Raw genomic sequence first — 22,292 nt, 5'->3', positions numbered from 1 at the left:
ATGTGCACAAAGAACTAAACAATATAACAAATTAAAGTAATATAATTAATAACAAATAAATTAAAGTAATATAGTTTATTGTTACGCTAAACAATAATAATTAAAACAGTATAATTAATCAATGTATTATAAAAGACAAATAAATTAAATTATGTTAGGCTAAATAATAATTAATAATTTTATAATTAATGAAACAATAATGTAACAAATTATAGTTTATAAAAAACAAACAAATTAATAAAACAACTAAACAATAATAATTAATAATTTTATTAATATTTCAAATAAACTTATAGTTTTTTGTTTATTCTTTTGCTAGAATTATGGACAAATATTTGATAAGAAAACCACGTACCCAAGATTCAGCTCCTGCACAAGATTCATCTTCATCTTCTAAGCGAATTCGTGTTGACTTTAACTTAGAGAATCTTCCTTCAGATCCTGGGCTACGAGAAAAAATATCATCTTATCATCCTAATCATCATGATGAAATAAGAAGATATTATTTAACAAAAGGCCCTTGTCAACCTGTTTTACACAGTGATGATTACCCTATATCTTTTTTTTCTGGAAAGCCCCGTCGATTTTTATCCAAATGGTATAAAGATAGATGCTGGTTGGAATATAGTATAGACAAAGATGCAGTATTCTGTTTTTATTGCTACCTATTTGGACAAGACGTTGGTAAGCAAGGGGGAGGTGACACTTTTGTAACGAAGGGATTCAAACTTTGGAATCAGAAAGATAAGTTAAATTCCCATGTTGGGGGAGTTAATAGTGCTCATTACCAAGCTGTCAAAAAGGGTAATGATTTGTTGAATGAAAAGCAACACATTCAAAGTGTTTTTGTTAAGCAATCAAATCAAGATAAAATTGACTATCGGATTCAATTAAATGCAATAGTTGATTGCATAAGATTCCTTTTATGCCGAGGATTAGCTTTTCGTGGTCACGATGAATCTCAAGGTTCAAGTGATAAAGGAAATTTCCTTGAGCTTGTACAATTTTTGGGGGATCACAATGAATCTATCAATGAAGTGTTGCAAAAAGCTTCGAAAAATTGCAAGCTTACCCACCCTGACATTCAAAAAGATATTGTGAATGCAATTGCACGTGAAACATCCAAAGCCATCATCAAGGATCTCGACAATGGGTTCTTTTCAATATTAGTTGATGAGTCACGTGATATCTCAGTGAAAGAACAAATGGCCCTCGTTCTTCGTTATGTGAACAAAGAAGGAATTATTATAGAGCGATTCCTTGGTATTGTACATGTAGCAAGTACTACCGCTTTGTCACTCAAGCATGCTATTGAATGTTTACTTTGTGAACATAATTTGAGTTTATCGAACCTACGTGGGCAAGGTTATGACGGGGCTAATAATATGCAAGGTGATATCAATGGTCTCAAAACTTTAATTTTGAAAGAGAACAAGTCAGCATTTTATGTCCATTGTTTTGCTCATCAACTTCAATTGACACTTGTTGCTGTTGCTAAAAATCACATTAACATTGCTGAAATTTTTTTATGTGGTTAGTAATTTAGTAACTGTTGTTGGAGGCTCTTGTAAGAGACGAGATGCTCTTCGAGATACACAATTTGCCAAGATTAAAGAAGATTTAGAGAATGGTGTACGTAGAGGTGGGCAAGGTTTGAATCAAGAGACAAATCTTAAACGTCCTGGTGATACACGTTGGGGATCATATTATGGGACCATTCTTAGTTTGATTTTGATGTTCTCTGCTGTTGTTGATGTACTAGAGATTATTGAAGAAGATGGCCTCTCCGACCAAAAAGTTGAAGCTCGATCTATTATGAGGTCAATTCTTTCTTTTGAATTTGTCTTTGCTCTACACTTGATGAAAAATATTTTAGGGATCACAAATGAGTTGTCAATAGCATTACAAAAAAAAAAATCAAGATATAGTAAATGCTATGGATCTTGTTAAAGTGTCTAAGCAACGGTTGCAAGTGATGAGAGATGATGGATGGGCATCTTTATTGGCTGAAGTATCTTTATTTTGTACCTCACATGATATTCCTATCTTGGACATGGAAGTGATATTTGTAGTTAGTGGGAGGCCGCGACGCAACACCCAACAAAATACAAATTTACATCATTATCGTGTTGAGCTATTCTACACAGTCATAGATATGCAACTTCAAGAGCTTAACAACCGTTTTTCTGAGGCGAATACTGATTTGCTACTTTGTATGGCTTGCTTGAATCCAAGTAATTCATTTGTGGCTTTCGATAAGGAAAAGTTGATACGTCTAGCTAAGTTCTATCCCTCTGATTTTCTTGGGATAGATATTTTGGCACTTGACTCTCAACTGCAAAATTATATTTTTGATATGCGCAGCAATGACTTCTTTTTAGAGCTTCAAGGAGTTAGTGAACTTGCTGAAAAGTTAGTGAGCACAAGAAAACACGAGACTTATCCATTAGTCTATTTGCTAGTGAAGCTAGCTTTGACCCTTCCAGTTGCTACTGCAACAGTAGAAAGAAGTTTTTCAGCAATGAAATATGTAAAGAATGAACTGCGCAATCGAATGGGAGATCAATGGATGAATGATTGCTTGATTGTGTATATTGAAAAAGATGTAGCTTGTAGCATTGATAATGAGACTATTATGCAACGATTTCAAAATATGAAAACTCGTAGAAAGCAATTGTAAATTCTATGTATTTGTGTATTTTTTGATTGTTGTTGTTGTCAATATATAAAATTTTCTTTTTATTAGATTGTGTAATTTATGCTTATTGAGGAACACCCTGAAAATATTTCCTGGAGTCGCCACTGAGTTGGTCTGTTAATATTTACGAGTCACAACGTGTTTACTCATGAAAACAAAATGAAGCCATTTCCATGGCTTCTGTTCTGTCTTTGAACCTCTGTAATTTGTCGTTCTCTTTTCTAACAACTCGCAAACCTTTTCATCCAATTCTCAAAACGCTCTTTCCCTCACACAAATCCAAACAAAACCCTATTTTTTTCTCGGGAAAACTCGCAAGAAAATCACTTACTTTCCCTGAAAAAAGCTTCCCCATACCCCAATGGGAAAGATCGGATTGTTTGACCTTGAAAAGCACTTTGCTTTCCATGGTTCTTATCGTAGCAACCGAATAAGCATAGCCATCCATATGGTGTTTGTGGCAGCTCTGCTCTGTGCTATTTGTTGGGTTGCTAGCAGTTTTATTGCAAGTAGACTCGGGTTTTCACTAGCTTGGAAGGTACAATTCTTAGTTTATTATTAGTTTTTGTTCATAAATTTACTATGGCTTTCCTTTTGTATTTGAAATTGAAAGGGTCTTTTGTTTATAAATTGTTTTGTTATGGGAGAGTTATGCATTTGTTTATGCTTGGAGTCATTTGGAATCATTTGTGGTTGCTGCAGTAGATAGCTTACATGTGGTTTGGAATTTGGATAATCTATGGTGTTTTGCATAAGGGAATCCTTTTTGTTTTGGGACAATTTGTAGTAATTTTCAGGATTCTGAATGAAGAACATTTTTACATATTATAGCTCTAACATAAGAAGAACAAGACACTCCAAAATTCCTGAGTTACTTTGTAGAACATGGACACACCGAGGACACACTACATGCGTGTCCTTATTGGGTCAAGAAGAAAAAATATAACTTATTCTTTTAAAAATTCCTCCGATTTTAGATAAGGTTTTATAGATTCTGATAGTTGTTATTTATTTTGAAAACTCAGAATACACATAAAATATGCTTAAAAATAAATAGTATATACATAACGATATATTGATTAATGCCATATTGTCCTAATTTTTCAAGAATTGCAGTGTCAATGTGTCCCATGTAGTGTCGTGTGCACGTCCATGTCCATGCTTCTTAGGCACTAACTTGCCTTTTGAAATATTTTGTAATTGAGCTAGTGTTTACCGTTGTCATATGGCCACAATGACAGTAAAAAACCACTCTTTTGTTTCCCCTTACAGTGCTGAATTAGTATTCAGTTTTGTTGATCACTGAATTTCGTTGGGAATTATTAGAGTTTAGGATCATTTTTATTTTCTGAAGGAATATGTGTTATTGGATGAATGGTTTTTGGTTCTATGTTGTGCTATATGTACTAACCATATTTTGATGAAAGTAAAAGCGATTTAGCATCTTATTTTGTTTGTTGCTTCATTGTTTTCTTGGCAGCCTTATTCTATGCTGAGATGAATGTTATTCTGTTCTACTGTCATATTCACATTAGACTAGTAATCAAGATTATGTAATACTAGAAATGCTAGAGCAGTTCCGCTTCGCTTCTTGTTGCATATTATGATATAATTCCTTATTCTGTCTTTTCTTAGTTGTTTCTTTGGGGCATATATTGTCTTCCATTTTGTTTCCTTTTATTTTACAAGAATAGTTAAGGAGAAACAATTTTATCAAGTGAGGATGGCTTGTCATGCATTATACATAATTTGTCAAAATAAGCCCATTCATAACTAGCAAATAAATTTTTTTGTTTTAAAATTTTTTTAAAAAAGTTTTCTCATATACACATTCTTAGGCGTGCAGCATCAAGGTCCCACTTTGTGAATTGTAACAGGTCCTGCTTGAGGTTGTTTTACAGTTTTTAGCTATTGCCAGCTCAGTTGTAATGTCATTATATGAGGAAGGAACATAATCTTTGCTTGTTACAATGGAACCCATTCAAAAAAAAAAAAAAATCACTGAAAGTTTTCTGTAATAGGTCTTTTTAATTGTTATATGAAAACATTGCAAGATGAATAAATAAAAAATGTGGGGTTACTCATATTTAGATTTGTTGACTCCTTTGTCTTTATCTGTTTATTATCTGGCACTAGTAATTTTATGAGTTTAAGATGTAGCTATTTGAGGAAAGAGCATAATCTTACTTGTTACAAGGGGCCCAGTCTTTTTTTTTTTTTTTTGAAGCTGAAAGCTTTCTGTAATTGGTCTTTTTAATTGTTGTATGAAAAAATTGCTAGATGAATAAGTAAAAAATGTGGGGGGTACTTCATATTTAGATTTATTGACTCCTTTGTCTTTATCTGTTTATTGATGTATACTCAATATAATGTTTATAGCTCCAAAGACACCTCCTTGGAATCATCTCCTTCCATTTCCATCCATTGACAGTGACACACTGCACTATTACAACATGGCTCCAATAAGCTTGTTCACAACATGAAAGAAACTCATAAGTGTATTGACAAATAAAAGCCTGTCACATTTTACATCTTGATGCAGTTTGGGAAGAAAACTAATACACTATGGGCTAGAAAATATTAGGAATGCAAGCATTATAAGGTTAAAGCATCAGAAGTTTGTACCTGAATTAACGTTAAAGGTGCCCCTGGTCTCTGGTTTATTTAGGAGAGTGAAAGTGAATGATTTGTGAAACCCACACAGCTTTGCTTCTATGAGGGAGAATTATTTCAGGAAAAGAGTGCATTGATGCTGAATGAGGCTCAGTTATGTTTGGAAAATTAAGTCTTATAGAATGGAAATGGGGGCATATTGCTTTAGCTTTAACTGTTTTCACAGAACATTAGTCTTGAGAAAATTAAATATCAAAGGGATGCTACTTCCCTAGTTCCCTTCATTGTTTAGAGTCATAAAATCTTGGGTTAAGAAATGTGGATCTTCTTTGGTTACAAAGAATAATTGTTGCATGGCTGTTTTGGATCATACGACTACTTTTTTTTCTTTTTCTTTTTTTGGGTGTTTTTTTTGGGGGGGGGGGGGGGGGGGGGGGTGTTGTTAGTAGTGCTATAGTTCTAATGTCTTCATATAAGAATAATGCTAACAACTGCGTTTTGGCCTACTAGTTGGTTGGCTGTGCTACTCATTTTTCATTGGAGATTTTGTGGATGGCATAGGGACGAATATCAGTCCATGCTGTGCAGGAGGAGAAGTTTTTTTGCTTATATTAATTTGTTTCTCTGAAACAAAGCTGTTGCTCGCTTTAGCACCAATTTCCTGTACTTTCAAGTTTTTACTAATGTGCTTTTTTCTTCTTGATAGTACAAATTATGTAAGGGATTTTCATTTTATCTCATTTAATTTCAACTGCTACCAAATTATTTCCAGGTTGTGCTGGTGGCTCAGCTATTGTATTGGATTGTACAGTTTATTGGCCATGAGATCTTTGAGGTAACTAATTTTGTTGTTTGCGACATGGTTAATGATCTGTCAGACTATTATAGCTTAAACTCAATCATGTTCTGCAGGGATGAGCACCGGCTCTTTTGGATAACCTTGTTCAAGCCTTTATAATGGCTCCCTTCTTTGTGCTGCTGGAGGTATGTAATTTTATTTTAATTAGCAGGACTCCTTTACCATTTCTGACCATGCTTTATATCTGGTATTTTAAATTGCTTCAGGCTCTTCAGACCTTCTTTGGTTATGAGCCATACTCAGGTTTTCACGCGTTAGTGCAAGCAAAGATAGAAGCTGAAATCAATGAATGGCAAGACCAGAAGCAGAAATTAATTTCTTAGTTTCTGTTGTTTGTCTTCATCAAGATCAGTTTTCACTATAGTTCAAGTGAATATAAATAAGCAAACTATAACTACCATCATACTTCCATGTATATAATATCCACACTGATTTATTTGTATTAGATCAGATTACTTCATGATTTTATCTTTATGGAACAACTTCAGATTTAAGCTGAAGAAAGAATTCAAATTTATAGCTATTTGCTGAACATCCCAACGTTTATCAATCTTCCTTCTTAACACCGATAGTATTAAGAAAGCAAGCAAAGCAGCCCCTCTAAAATCATGGTCCTTTATTATTTTGGTTTTGAATCAGATGCGCCAGATTACCCCTTAGTTTAGTGAATACTACAAGCTTACCCTTTTGCCCCCAAAATATAGTGCTATAATGTTCCATATTTCTCTTCTTTGCATAAGATAGTTAGCAATTTGTTCTGTTTTAGCTTTCAAATGGTTAATAAACTGTTCAGCCCTTGCATTACAGTCTGATGCTAATTGCATGACAGAAGAACAGCTACTATGGCATCTTAAGATCGTCTTGCTATGGTAAGCTTCAAGCCATGCGCCATTGATAGTATTGTCATCATCCTGTACTTCACTGGTTGACCTGGCACCAAACTGAATTTGTGGAACCTACACAAAATGGCCAATGCCACCTTCATTTGGAGATGTGCAGAGTCCTTCCCAAGGCATATCCTTGGCCCAGCCTGAAGGACACAGAAAACAAGAACCATGAAACACCTCAAAGTCCAGTAAATTCCCAAACACAAAACCTTGGTAAATAATGCTCCATTTGTTTCGATGTAATATATTTACAAAAAAATATTTTTCAATTTTACTATAATTGTTTTGCAGTAAAATATTTCGTCAAAAGTAAAATATTTTCAGTCAACCAAATCAATCTAAAAAAATTTATGTAATATATTTTACAATTAAAATTTTGGTAAAACATTTTACAATTGCTTACTTCTTTGCAACCTCGGATACTTAATCACTCTTCTCTTTTCGCTCCCACCCATGGTCACTTTATGCTCAAACTCTCCCAGATCATATTTCTCTCCAAAAAAACCCAGCCACCTCCAGTCCTCTCTCCCATCAATCCTTGGCTCCAATGTTTAATCTGTTTAATCTACTCTTTTATTTTATAAACTGCCAGCTCCAGCTTCTGCCGGAGCCGCCCATCGCCGGCGAAACCCAGGTAGTTTTCTGTGTTTTTAGATTAGATTTCTCCTTTTCTTTTCGTTTTTCTTCATCTCTAACCTTTCTCTGGTTTTTCTTAGGTTTGATTTCTACTCCTTGCTGGAAAAACTCAAAGTTTCAGGTTTTATTTTTGATGAATCATAATATTTACACATATTTGATTTCTTATCGTTTTTCATATGGGTTTTTCAGTGTTGATTTAGTTGTCTGAGATTTATTTATTTTTTGATGATTTTGACATTGGTTGTTTGATATGAGTTAGGGTTTATGATTTTCAGATATGGATTTTTTTTTTTTTTTTTTTTGAGGGGGGGGGGGGGGGGTTTATTTATGTGTGGCATTATGATAGGATGAGAAAGTTTTGGTTGGAGAAAATTTTCAACAAAACCTTCTAACTTGAAGTTGCTGGATACGTTGTGTGAAACATGTTAGTGGTACCATGGTATTCTTTAGGTTATTAATAATTATGGAACAATTCCATATTTTGGAAGGTTATGTGTTAATGTTAGCTATATTGTCGTAGTCTTTGGGTTTTGTTGTTGTAAGTGTGCTTATGGATGGTTATGCAACACTGAGTGACATGTTTTGGAGTTATTATGGAATAATTTGATATTTTGGATTAATTAGTATTATGATAATGTTATATTTTGTCCAGAAATATTTGCAGGTGTTTATTTCTTCTCGTGAACTTATTTATTGATACCTGGAATGGTGTTCAATTTGAGATGTTATACAAACTTCCCTTTTCATACCCAGCTGGTTTCTTCTAATATCTATGATTGTACATGTCCAACTAAGACTCATGCCATATTTGTACCAAATCTGCCTATGAATGCAACTGTTGAACAACTTGAAGCGGTTTTCAACAATTTTGGGCCTATTAAGCATAATGGTATTCAAGTTAGAAGTAGCAAGGTATGTTTCATATATAACTTTGTTAACTCCATTTAGATTTCTTATTTATAATGATGTTCACATGTTTTTTATTTGGCTATCTTCTATCCAGCAACAGGGGACATGTTTTGGTTTCGTGGAATTTGAATCTGCCAGTTCGATGCAAAGTGCTATTGAGGTATTGACTTTTCTGTTTATATTCTTTGCCACCTAATTTGTTGTTATCTTGTATATTGGGGATTAACCTTTTAATCGACAATAACTTACCTATCTAAACTACCATTGTATAGTCTAAGCTTCATTCTCACATTTTCCACCAAGCAAGGACACACAAAACTTCATCCTCTGTTTTCTGTATGGCTGTCATGATTAACTTTTCATACTTTGTGGATATGTGTGGTACGCTTGTTAACTTAATGTTGTGAAGTAACTTATGTGTTTTTGTCTCATGGATTCGGTTATTTTATGTGATGAGAGTGTGGAGTCTTTGAGTGCCTGCTGGATGGGCCATGGCTACCTTTGTGCTTTCTTTTTCATATGGTTGGAACTGATGGTCTGGTGTTTCTTGCAGCTAACAATGACAGAGGGAGGTTTCCTGGACGGGCTGGTTATCGAAATGATAACTTTAGGGGCCGTGGAAACTTCAGTGGTGGAAATTTTAGTGGAGGCTATGGCTATGGGGAGAAATGAATTTGAGAGGCGAGGTGATTTCTCAAAAGAAGTTTACAAGATGATTTACAAGCTTCAGCTAAAGCTCAAAGAAGTGGTACTATAAATAGATTAACCTTTTTAATCATTGGTGATGTCTCAGTATAATTTATCATAGTATCCCTTAAACATTCATGATCAATGTATATTCATTATTTTGAACTTGTATAAGTAGATTCAACCTTTTTAGCCATTCGTCTGTCCCTATGTAATTTTTGGAAGTTAATAAAAAAAAAATGTTTTAAATTTTTACTGGTTATTTATTTATTTTCCATTTTACGTTGTGCCAAACACTGGAAAATATTTTACATAACATTTTCATGTACGCTGCCGAACACTGTAAAATGAAAGTATTTTCTTGCAAATATTTTATATGTAAAATATTTTACATCGAAACAAACGGAGCGTAAAACTTCAAGTACTTACTTGAAATGCAGTGAACTTGAATGGAGATGCATTTTGGAAGAATCCATCTTTGAGCCACCTCTCAGGTTTGAATGAAGCTGCATCAGGGCCCTAGTTGTATTCCATTCTACCTATTGAGTAGGGAACGCAAGTTACCATGCCTCCTGCTTTTACTTTGGTTTCACCCGGCAAGACATCATCTTTTAAAATGCCCTTGGGGTCCTATAAACAGAAAATGTTCATTCATTGAGTATGCTCTTGAAAGGAGCTTAGAGAAGTATAATTTCTACGAAAAGCAGGTCAATCCGCTTCATTCATTGAAGAAAGTTGTAGTCCAGTATAGAACATGAAATTCTAAGTATTCCATAGCTTACATGCTTTGGAACCATAATGCAGCTTTGGCCGTTCTGCCCTTGGGGCAGAGCTATGAATTAGACCATTTGGAGTAGCTATAGGTGGACATCAAATGTTTTTTCCTTTGGATTTACTTCTCGCTCTTCAGCACACTCCAAAAGAAACTTGGAATCATTTTAACATGCAAAAGAGTAGCTGAACAAGGGAAGCAATGTCCCATTCAAGTCATCTTTTATGTTAACTATTCTTGTTTTATCGATAAAAAGATAGGGTATTTAAACTAGTTTACTTTCCCGGTAGAAGGTTTCATAGCATGCATCAATTGAATAGGAAAAAAGAGGCTAAACCTGTGTGACTGCCGGGTACAAACGAAGTGTCTCTGTGATCACTGCATGCAAATACTATAACCTCCCCAGAGAATCATAATTCAAGAGTCCTGCAAATTGTGTTACTCTTGGATTGAATGATTCAGAGTCCTCAGTGTCGCACTGAACCAATGACACATTCTCTTCTTTTGCTTGATCTTTTTCAAAAGTTTTGAGCTCCAAGTAAAGCTTCTCAGCTACATCAGCATGGGTCATTATCATGTATGTAGCCCATGAGAGAGTAGTTGCTGTTGTGTCACGGCCATCAATCACAAAATTCAGGACAACATCTCTGAGATTCTTGTCTGTCGAATTGCTTTTCATGTCTTCACTTAATTAAATAAATCTTGACAATGTATCATCGTTTATCTGATATTTTTATCATGAAAAAAAATTTCTTAATAGTGAATTTGTACCTTTCAGTAATGCTAGAGAAACAAGCTTTAAAAAAAACATAAAGAGTTTCTATCATTTTACCACATTTTTTATGGGAAAATGGGCATTTGCCCCTAATTTATAGACTATACAACAAATGACCCATGTTTAGCAATATGCCATTGTTTTCGAAACTTGATTTTGACAAAATCGAGTTATATGTATATTTTTAAGTGAAACTTGACATTAGCAATGTTGAGTTTCACTTAAATTTTCAAAAAAAAAAATTAAGTGGCAAAATTGGCATAAAACTCGACATTGCTATTGTCGAGTTTCACCTATAACTCGATTTTGTTAATATTGAGTTTTAAAAATGGGGGCATTTTGCTAAATACTTTCAAAATAGGGGTATTTTGCAGCATAGTTTAAAATTAGGGACAACTGTCCATTTTTCACCCCTTTTTTTCTGCCACTCTCTCTAGCTTCTACTATTTCTGCTTCCCTTCTCCGAAAGTCCGAATAACTGAGTAGGTGAAGTCATCAATGATTTTAATGCACTTATCAAGTAAAGCTTCTCTGCCCACAATCAGGAGTTTCTTTATTTTTCCACAGTGGATCAATAAACCGAAGTGTCACAATGATGTTTGGACTGTCAAAAGCCTGAGCAAAGTGATTATCTGGTAGATTTGGACCCAAAGTCCCAATTCCAAATCTAACTTTACATATAGAGTCCAAAGTTATCCTCATCAACAAATCCTAGAAAAGAAATTTTTTATATTTTATTTAGATAAGGCAGTACTAAAGGGTGGAGCTTTTGAAAATATGAATTTAATGTCATTCCATTATGAATTTATTTGGTTTGATGTTTTTGATTTTTACAAAACCTGAGTTTTAGATTTTCTTTTCTCTTCTTTTCAGGTTTTTTTTTTTTTTTTTTTTTTTTTTAATTTTTTGGAAGAAGAGACATAAAATGGGAGTAAAAATGAATATTTACCCCTGTTTTGTTAGAGGTTGGTTATGAAACCCTTAATGGAGCATACCTTAAGTGGGTAAAGTTGCACTTTTTAAACCACGGATGGGCAATGTAAATTCGGGTCAAACCACATGTGGTTTTACTGTAATTATCTTTTAAGAACAAATCTTAGGTTAAATATCTGTATACCATTGCCTATTCATGTTGGCTCTCGATAGAAATGAATTTGGGGTCTTAGTATGCATAGTCCATTCAATTACACTAGCAACAAAAGCCAAGGTTTATCCATCTGGTTCAGGAAAAGAAAATTTATAATATGTGATGATGCCGAAAATCGTCAGTTAGTCACACGGTCCTCTTGTGCCCTAGGCAAGACCTGCACAACACAAATAGAAGAAGAAAACCCTACGAAGAATACCGGTGTGGTACCGGCCCAATATCCTCCGAAGGTTAAGTCAGAAAATATTCACAACTCTAGAGTGCCAGAGTTGGAATCAGTTATGCGTACTTTGGTTTCTAAGGGTTTTGGGTTTTTTATAGTAGCGTAGAACTGACTTTGGTTTCTTGGCGAAGAGGAATATTTCCTTGTAGAGAAGATCCTGGTAAATGCACATATTTGACAGGATCCTTTCCATATGGAGATTTTGTTGACTAGGATTAATCGTGGAGCACAAGTCATTTCCATTTAAAGTTCCTTGAGAACCAAATAAACCATGTAGGTGCCACGTAGCTTTGCCACCAGCCACTTAGTACCCGTCCACCGTAGGCGATCCATCCACCATAGGTCATCCGTCCACCTCCAATACATGTCGTTGTGTTGCACCATCTCTTTGTCCGTCAACCTAGTGTAGACGCCTGTGGTAGGTCCTGTAAAATTGGACCGTCCACTTTGATTTTATCCTCTTCAACATATAATATATATGAGAGGACAATCCACAAGGACTTGAAGACAAAATTTTCAGTACAAATTTGTGATTTTGGGTCACTATCATTGCTATATGTAATTTTATTTACAGCACATGTTACTAAGAGGGAACCAGGGATGGCCCGTTTGGGCTGCCATTAGTATCCTTGACACCCGAAAGACGAGGGGGCAGCAAAAACAACCTAGCAGACCTAATAAAAATATAATTTGCATAAAAGACTCGATATCTCCAGGGCGGTGCTTCATTTGAAAGAGCCAGCAACGTTACTTCTGACTGTTTTATGTTAGGGCACTCATGATGTGCTAATGCAAATGCTATACATCACTGGCTAGTTGCCTCCGCTATTTCATCGCAAAGTTAAACATTGGGAAAATAAAATCTTAAGGGATGAGTAGCTTGATCCAAGTTATCCAGTCATTCCATCAGTAGATAAATGGTTAGATAGCTAATGGATCTCAGTTTGGTTGCTGCAGCAAACAGTGGTAACATTTATAAAAATCCAATGTATTTCCCCCACAAGTAACCTTCCAACTAAAAAAAAAAAAAAACAATATTGACAAAGAAAAAGAAAGGGAATAAAAGGAACAAGGTCATTTCAATTCTCTATTCACGTATGCAAGTTTGTGTCAACATTATAGAATTACCTTGTAAATGTAGGTATGTTATATGTACTACATTTCATCCCCGGTTTATACAGGTTAATAAGTCATTACAATAAGAATACAACATAATGAGTTGAATGGTTGGGTTTACATGAGACTTCACACCCTAGATTGATTGTCATCAACAGAAGATTTGATGTTACCATAGAAACTGCTCAGCAGGGTGGGAAAAGGGCTAATTATAGCAACTGCCTTGGATCTAAAGTCCAAAATTTACAAGGATTGGTTACTAAGATCACTACCAAATTCAAACAATAGCTTAGATCTTCAATCTTCAAGCTCCAAATGCCTAGTGTTTTTGTGAGAATGTAAGGTTCAATCAATAATAAATTACATGATAAAACAGATTACATACAAAAAGACAAGTCACGAGGTGTTCCAAGATCATCATTAAGACTTAGCAGGAACAAATGGTCACCATTTGAAATTTAACTGAGCAAAGAGAGATAACAGAGAATCAGAAACGACCAATAAGCCTATTGCCATCTTTAAATGGTTAGTCATGTTACGTGTAATTCAGTTAAAACATCCTCTACACATGAAGTATCTTGTTTTTCAATTAAAAAAAAAAATATATTAAAAAGAAAAAAAAGAAGAAGAAAGGAGTCAAGTTAGATTGCAGTCATTGCACTCTGCGAAATTGTTCTGAAATGTAACAAGGAAATCACATCATATTCTACCAAGTTCATTTATGGAAAGACACTTGGAAGTTGGAAGTCAGAAGTTCAGAAAAAAGGGGGGGGGGGGGGGGGGGGGGGGCGGGGGGAGTGGAATTTTAACTTGCATGATTCTAATGAAGAGGTTCCAAAATTTTAACTTGACAAGGTGGTAGGCTGCTTATGAAGCATATAGCTAAATTTGACAGCTAATAAGGTTGTAGCCTCGCCTACTCCCTCACTGACTCTCATACTAGCATTTCCAGCAGGGTCTAAACTAAACTAAAAGGAACACTATGAGTTCAAAGGCAACTTATGCAAAATGTAAAAAGAAATCAATCATGAACCAATGTACTAGAAAACTAACTTGGGAATATAAATGCTCATAAAACTTATTAACAGCACAAGACCGAGATGTGGAAGCCCAACCATGCCAAATAGTTTCATTCCCTGGTCTAGAAGTTCTAAAATTCCCGTGACAATCCAAAGGGTCTTTTTGAGGGTTCATCTGTGCTGGTTGGAATTTAGTAACCATTCATTGTATGGCAGATAAGGATGTTGTTAACCCAGTTGTAGCCTCAGAGGAGCAGTTCTAGTTAACTGATCCAGCATGCTATTTTCTTGCCAGAATTAGGAATTTCTGAATTTTCACATGTGCCAAAGAAACCAGAATAACTCCAAAGGGGGGAAGTTGAAGAGCACTCCAAATCCTTATCAGAAAAGACGGCTTAATCTTATGAGTTGACCACAAATATTAGATTAAGGAATCAGTCATGAATTCTTCCATGGAATATCATCATACTTGTGTGTAAACTTTCACCCTATCATATGCTTCTCATATAATAATATCTCATCCAAAAATAAAGATAATCACTACAATAGTGAAAAAAAAAAAATCAATATTAAAATTCTATTTGGCGCATGACATCACCGAAGTGTCAATCTTTCTTTCTCTAATAAAAAATCAAGGGTGTAGATGTGCAACTTATCAATTAAAAAAAAAAAAAAAAGACATACTATGCCACTTACAAGTGTATTGAGGATTCATAACAGATCATAAAATATTGAGACTAAATCTTGATGATTGTTGTTGTTAGATGCCATTGATAACATCAATTCACATTTTTATACATGGCGAAACTTGTCCTCTAAGTTGACATAGCTAAACTAGTTATAGGTTCTACAAAACCAAAACAAGAACTCATCTCCAAAGACAAGCAAAAGGATAATAAAAATACCCCACATTACATCAAACACCTCGCATGGCCTTTCACAAAGAACGTACCGTACTCTACTCTTTGCTGCAAATCTCGATTTTGAGGGCCCATTTCTAAGACCTTTCACCCATATACAGCAATGGTTCTGATGATTCGAGGACCACCCGAATGAACCCATTCAGGCAAGCCAGTGATGTCAACCTTCTTGAAGCCTCGTCCATCCATATCATAGAAAAGCAGCCACGCAAGACTCTTAGTCTTATACAAAGATAGCGGCTTTAGCAATATCTCGCCTGTGGAAATAGTCCCAATAGGAACAGGTTGACCACAATTGATCCAACTAACTGGGTAGAGTATTCTCTTCTTAACCCACACATGATTGTGGTAATCCTTTAGTATCCACATGTGCATTATGTAATCTACTTTATAATCTGTGTCACCAATCAAAGCCAAGCGCCCACCAACCTCAATTAACCGTTCATATTTCAAACGTATCGGTACATAGGTTTCTTCTTTGTAGTCATGGGGAAGTGGTATTTGTCTAAAGTTTTCATCTTTGAGATCAAAAGCCACAATGGAATCCCCATAACATGTTAACCAATGTATTGCACCATTAATACAGAGACTTTCCCCACCATTACCAAACTTGGTACAATCAAAAGGCAGAACAGTGTTTATCTTTCTCCAAGACCCCTTGCCTAGTGTCAAAACCATGCACTCCATATTAATAACTCTAGGAATTGATTGTGGAATGGGTTCTATCCATTTCACACGAAGGATTTTGTAAAGTTTAGTTATAGGGTCGAAGCCAAAATGGGTTTTGATGTCCCAAGTAGTCGCAGTTGCAGCAGGGATTGGAGGATCAAAAGGAAGAGTGAGAGTTTGTTGGGTGGTGGGGTTGTAGGTGAGAATAGGGTCGTGATCGTTAGGGCCGTGAAAGCAGAACAAGGGGTTGAGATATCGGGAAGAAGTGAGACCCATGGGATGGGAAGGGAGTGTGAAGAGTGGGGTGGGGGATCCCAGAGATAATGAATCATGGATTATTGGGATGGAGAAAAAGTGTTGGTGGAATGTGTCTTCGTTGAAGGCAGACAAAAGGAGGTGGGTGTTATCAGATGTAGATGTGGATGTGCATAGTTGACGAAGGTGCAAACATCGGCAAGCTCTTCTGAAACGCATCAAGGACATGGTTGCTGCTGCGGACTCTCTAAAAAGAGAGAAAGGGAAGACAAATAAAGAGTTCAAATCTCTCTCCTGCTTGTTATTCCACAAATAAAAATTTTATAGATGTCTATTTATTTAATTAATTGTTAATTTTTTTTTGCCATTCTTAACTCAGTTACCGTCTCTCTCTTTCTCTCTCTCTAAAAAAAAAAAAAATACAACAGTTAACACATCCACCATCGGTATCACCACCATTTTTCATTGACACCACTTTGTCACCTTCAATAGGTTGCCAAAAAAACAAAACAAAGAAAACCTTGAGAAGAAATCCGCAATAGCCTAGAATATAATTCCAGAGCTCCAGTACCGCGGTGCCAAATTCAGAATCATTAAACCTCTAGTTTGTTTGAGAACTTATAAATATTTATGTTTAACTTCAAGCAATATCCCGTTAGTTTCAAGTGGAAAAAATAAAATAAAAGAAGCCAAATGTCATGTTTTTATTAGCGGAGCATGAAGTGGAGCGCAATACATGAGACAGAAGATTTGGATTTTTCTTCTTTATCTACTTTATTTAATGACTTTTGTTTCACTTTTTTTTTATTTTTTTTTATTTTTATGCTATGGTTTTAGATTTGATGGAAGTAGCTTCAAAGGTTGATGCAACTAATAGCTAAACTTGATATATGAAAGTGTTTAAGTTTCTGTTTCTAATTGTATAATAAAATTATTCAAAGATACTGTATTATTTGATTTTATATTATTGTATTTTTTAGTCTTAGAGTTGTGATGATAGCGGCGTTTTAGACTTGAAATTGATATCATGTAGTAGCTGAATTATATTGGATTTCATATATGGATCATATTAACAAGTGTTTTAAGGTATTTGTTAATAAACTATATTAGAAAAGTTTTTAACACTTCTTTCATGGAAAATATAAAAAACTGTAAGAAAAATCAATTGCTTTATCATTTTCCCATAAATTGTTTCTAAAAATAATTCTTAAATCAATACCCTTAAGGCATTCGTTAACATTTTATATATATATATATATTCTATCAATTTTATGAATTGAGACGTTGGATAGTATCAAGCAATTTACCATGTTTCTTTGTTTGATGTCAAACAACATATTTTATTTTGTTCAAAAAAGTGTTTTACATGTATAAGTACATGTGTGGTGATACATGAAGGAATTTCCTCTAATGATATCCTCATAGAGTTTACATTTATAGCATCCAAGGAAAGGGTATGGAATACAAATTACTCCTCTTGAGAACGCATTGCGAACCCATGTTAGTATTTTTTTTTTCTTTTCGTTTTAGAATATGGATTTTACCCTTTAAAGTTTATGGGTGTTTGGATTTTACACTTGAATTTTCAGAATTTTGGGATCTAAAATCCAAACACCCCAAACTTTAGGAGGTAAAATCCAAATTCTAAAACATTAAGGTATAAAATCCAATCAACCTCGGTAAAATCCAAATTCTGAAACTTTAGATTGTAAAATCTAAACACCTGCGAACTTTAAGGGTGTAGTTTGCAATTTACCATAATATATATGACTCTACACGAGCATGATCATTTTTATATGTAATGACATGGATATGCATGAGATGATATGTGACCTAGCACTTGCAAAGAAAATCCTCAATTTAATGTCATGTTAAAAATGACAAAATTAAATGCAAAAATATATGTTAAGCTACTTAGTCATCCAACTGTTAACTTATTAAGTAATTTTTTTATTTATATAGTATTTCAACTTATATTGCCCATTCCATAATAATTGCTCTAATCATCAGCTTAAGACATCAATTGATTTTTTATGTAGATGAGGTTCAAATCCTAAATCTCTTATTCAATTACAAGAAATTTTACCATTTAAACTAACTTGAACCTACAAGTAAAGTTTAATTTAATCTCACAATTATTAATCTATGATTTAACCATTTTAACTTATTGATAATGCAGTTGAAACAATATGCACATCATGTAATTAAATCCATTAATAGAAAATACAAACAAAATAGTTATCACAAGCCTAATGTTCAAGAGTGAATTGCTTAAATCAAATATCCAATAATGACCCAATTGACACTCAATCAAAGTTCAAGGTAATATTAGTATATTAATAAATAAAAAATCATGTTACACACTTGTTATGGTGCACTTTGGGTTCATTTGAGAACAGTTTATTTAGCCAAAATTGAAAATTTTTTGCTAAAAGTATTGTAGAGTAAGATCCATGACTAATAGCAAAAAGTGCAGTGAAACTTATGAATAGTAGTAAAAATAAGTTAATTAGTAGTAAAAATAAGATAAATAGTAAAATAAGCTAACTTTAAACTCTAATCTTAAACGCAACCTTCATACACATTTACTTTAGAATTGTGTTTTGAAAATACAATTTCAATACAAATTGTGAAAGACTAAAATTGTGTTTTCAACTTATGTGACCGTGTGTACATGCACAATGAACATACAATAACGAGTGTGTGATAATTATATCTAATAAATAAATAAGTAAATAAGGGTAATTCTATTGTACCCCCTTTGTTTTAGAGGGTACGGTATTCACTAATAGATAACCTGCTATACCAGGTTACCAAATCCTCACATTTGACAGTTCTATGATCACATTGTGCAGTTTCAACCTCACATGTGACAGTTTTTTTGTCACATTTGGTGGTTCCTTTTTTTTTTTTTTTTTCTCACATTTGACGTTTGCATCCTCACATTGTGCAATTCCAACATTACATGTGACAATTCTTTTGTCGTATTTGGTGGTTCTCTTATTTTTTCTCGCATTTGACGGTTCTATCCTCACATTGTGCAATTCCAATATCACATGTAATTGTTCTTTTGTCACATTTAGTGGTTCCCTTATTTTTTTTCTCACATTTGATGATTTCATTGTCACATTCAGCAATACCAACATCACATTTGACAGTACTTTTGTCACATGTAGTGGTTCCCCCTTTTTTTTTCCTCACATTTGATAGTTTTATCTTCACATTGGATAGTTTTATCTTCACATTGGATAGTACCAATATTGCATCTGACCATACGCATACCCTAGGGTTTCCATGAACTTTATTTTCCAAAAATAACTTATTTAATTCATAAAAGAGTTATATTTTTTCATAAAAACCTTCTTCAAGTCAATTTAAGTCTGATTGGGCCCTAAACCAACCTTAGGTTTTAGAATTTCAACATCATTAGGGAACGGGGCTCGAGTCATAAGGGGTATAAAATGCAATATCTACAATCACATTAGTCAATACCAACATAACATATGATTGTACTTTTGTTACATTTTGTGGGACCATTTTTTTTCCACATTTAATAGTTTCATCATTACATTGGGCAGTATCAATATCATATATGATTGTACTTTTGTCACATTCAGTGATACCCTAGTTTTCTATAATTTGTTTTCTCACATTTGACAGTTTCATCATCTCGTTGATTGGTACCAATATCACATTTGACTGTTTTTTTCACATTTGATAGCTTCATTATCACATTGGGTAATATCAATATCACATATGACTGTACTTTTGTTACATTCTGTGGGACTATTTTTTTTCCTCATTTAATAGTTTCATCATCATATTGGGCAGTATCAATATCATATATGACTGTACTTTTGTCACATTCAGTGTACCCTAGTTTTCTATAATTTGTTTTCTCACATTTGACAATTTCATCATCACGTTGATCGGTACCAATATCACATTCATCATCACGTTGATCGGTACCAATATCACATTTGACTTTTTTTTTTTTTCACATTTGATAGCTTCATTATCACATTGGGCAATATCAATATCACATCTGACAGTACTTTTGTCACATTCGGTACTACCCTAATTTGTTTTCTCACATTTGACAGTTTCATCGTCATATTGAGCAGTACTAATATTACTTTTGATAGTATTTTTGTCACATTCGGTAGTACCCTAATTTTTTTTCTCACATTTGACAATTTCATCGTCACTTTGGATAATATCAACATCACATTTGACCGTACTTTTGTCACATTCAATGATTCCCTTATTGTTCAATCACATTTGACAGTTTCATCTTATGTTAAATAGTACCAAAATTTTTGGGGAGCAACTTAGGAAGCTACATGACCTAAACTAATTATATATATAAAAGAAGCTTATTTGAAATTTCTCACTGGTGGCCTCTCTCAATTCTCTATCTCCAAGTATGTTTTTTTGTTATTTTTCTATTTTTATATCTTAATTTATGATTTGTGTTTTTTTCTAAATTTTAAATTTCAAATTATTTTTTATGGGTATTAAGTTGTGTTATATATATATATTGTGGGGGCCGGCCCAGAAATGATGGGCTATTCCGAATTCAGGCCCATCCGAGGAGCTTACTATCCGAGGAGGAGCCTCGTATGCAGCATTGCCAACCCCAGCAGCTCCAAGGAAACCCGTCCGAGAAGCAATTCGTCCTCGGACATCATGAAGCCAGACGAGAAACTCTGCTCAGCCATTTCAGCTCACCTTCCCCAACATATAAAACGAATTAAATTTAAAATATCTCACTGAAGGCTACCACCACATTAATTGCGCCCCAACCACCCTCTTGGCCGCATTAATGGGGAAAAGACCCCTGAACAGTACCGCCTTGGCCTCTGCAACTCACAAAGAGTCTGATGAGGGCGTCTGATGGGACAGGTGCTCGAGTGGATGCTTGGATGGCTAACAGGTGTAAGGCTGGGATGAAAAGATGAAGAATATATAATGTAAATGAAGTCCCTCAAAGAGGGGGGGGCAGAACTAGGAGAACTGTAAGAGAGAAAGAAGAGAAATAAAATCAAACTTGAGGAATCCTTCTTGGTGTTCTTATTTTTCTTTCTGCAAGCAGTATACTACATGCAATAGACCCGCTAGTGTCATTGAGGCTAAGCTCTTTAACCCATTCTCTACAAGTATTTATTGTGGGTTGTGCTTTGGACCAGGGCCGGACCAACACCAGTTGGGCCAGGAAAATCGTGCAACTACAATTGGCGCCGTCTGTGGGAAGAGCTAGGGCATCAGCTAGCGCAACAGTCGAGCATGGAAGAAATAGATCCACACCAGGAGGATCCTCATCAAGCTAACTCCCAACGAACACAACCCGCCGAGTCCCAGAGGCAAAATAACCCAACCAACCAGGGCAGCAGGGGGAATCGTGAGGGGAGTGCGCATACCACCCGGACGAGTCAAAGTCACACAGAGATAGGAAGTCACGTGTCTCAGAGGCGAAATAGTCATCAGGCCATGCAGCGAGAGATAGATGACCTGAAAAGGAAGCTACGACGTGTACAGCGAAGACGATCTCCCTCTGACTCAGGCGAGTCTTCTAAGGCGGAGGACATGAGTTACAGACGAAGGTCAAGGACCCCCCCAAGCGAGACTTTTTCTTACGTAAAGGAACCACGCCCAGTACGGAAGTATGAGATCCCATCCAGCAGAGGTTCAGGGAGCGACGCCATGAAGAAGGCGTTGGATCAGGTTTCAAGATCACCCTTCATGAATAGAATCGAAGGGGCTAAGCTGCCAAGACGCTTTAACCAACCGGTGTTCGTCATCTATACCGGCAGAACGGACCCGGTAGAGCACGTGAGTCAATTCAACCAGAAAATGGCGATATATTCACAAAACGAAGCCCTAATGTGCAAGATCTTCCCGTCCAGCTTGGGATCGATGGCAATGAGGTGGTTCAACAGCCTGAGGACAAACTCCATAGGCTCCTACAAGCAGCTCACTCAAGCTTTTTGCTCCCGCTTTATTACAAATACCAGAGTCCCTCGACCGCTCAGTTCGCTGCTGTCCTTGTCCATGCATGAAGGGGAAACTCTGAAAGCATACTCGGATAGGTATTGGGAAGTGTA

The 22,292-nt window shown here is 35.2% G+C and overlaps 3 protein-coding genes and 1 pseudogene across 3 annotated transcripts; 2 read left to right on the top strand and 2 right to left on the bottom strand.

Annotated features, from left to right (window-relative positions):
- The first annotated feature begins 639 nt into the window (after window positions 1–639).
- LOC126719930 (uncharacterized) lies at window positions 640–6,493 on the top strand. Its single transcript, XM_050422428.1, has 6 exons — window positions 640–684; window positions 741–1,435; window positions 1,539–1,820; window positions 2,236–2,530; window positions 6,084–6,146; window positions 6,377–6,493. Exons 1-6 carry the CDS (start codon window positions 640–642, stop codon window positions 6,491–6,493), a joined length of 1,497 nt encoding a protein of 498 aa, XP_050278385.1.
- A 527-nt stretch (window positions 6,494–7,020) lies between these two features.
- Window positions 7,021–12,593, bottom strand: LOC126719929 (cytochrome P450 704B1-like; annotated as a pseudogene).
- LOC126718864 (nuclear transport factor 2-like) lies at window positions 7,318–9,545 on the top strand. Its single transcript, XM_050421224.1, has 5 exons — window positions 7,318–7,691; window positions 7,774–7,814; window positions 8,349–8,608; window positions 8,700–8,765; window positions 9,159–9,545. The coding sequence occupies exons 3-5, from the start codon at window positions 8,402–8,404 to the stop codon at window positions 9,360–9,362; spliced, it is 477 nt and encodes a 158-aa protein (XP_050277181.1). The 5' UTR covers window positions 7,318–7,691; window positions 7,774–7,814; window positions 8,349–8,401; the 3' UTR covers window positions 9,363–9,545.
- A 2,454-nt stretch (window positions 12,594–15,047) lies between the features above and the next one.
- LOC126718863 (F-box/LRR-repeat protein At2g40920-like) lies at window positions 15,048–16,442 on the bottom strand. The gene has a single exon (XM_050421223.1). The coding sequence runs from the start codon at window positions 16,414–16,416 to the stop codon at window positions 15,352–15,354; it is 1,065 nt and encodes a 354-aa protein (XP_050277180.1). The 5' UTR covers window positions 16,417–16,442; the 3' UTR covers window positions 15,048–15,351.
- Between the last annotated feature and the right edge of the window lie 5,850 nt (window positions 16,443–22,292).

This window comes from Quercus robur, chromosome 3, assembly GCF_932294415.1.
Source record: "Quercus robur chromosome 3, dhQueRobu3.1, whole genome shotgun sequence".
In the NCBI taxonomy this organism is placed as follows: domain Eukaryota; kingdom Viridiplantae; phylum Streptophyta; class Magnoliopsida; order Fagales; family Fagaceae; genus Quercus; species Quercus robur.
The sequence above is the reverse complement of the archived record's forward strand: the minus strand, read 5'-3'. Positions and strand labels throughout refer to the sequence as shown.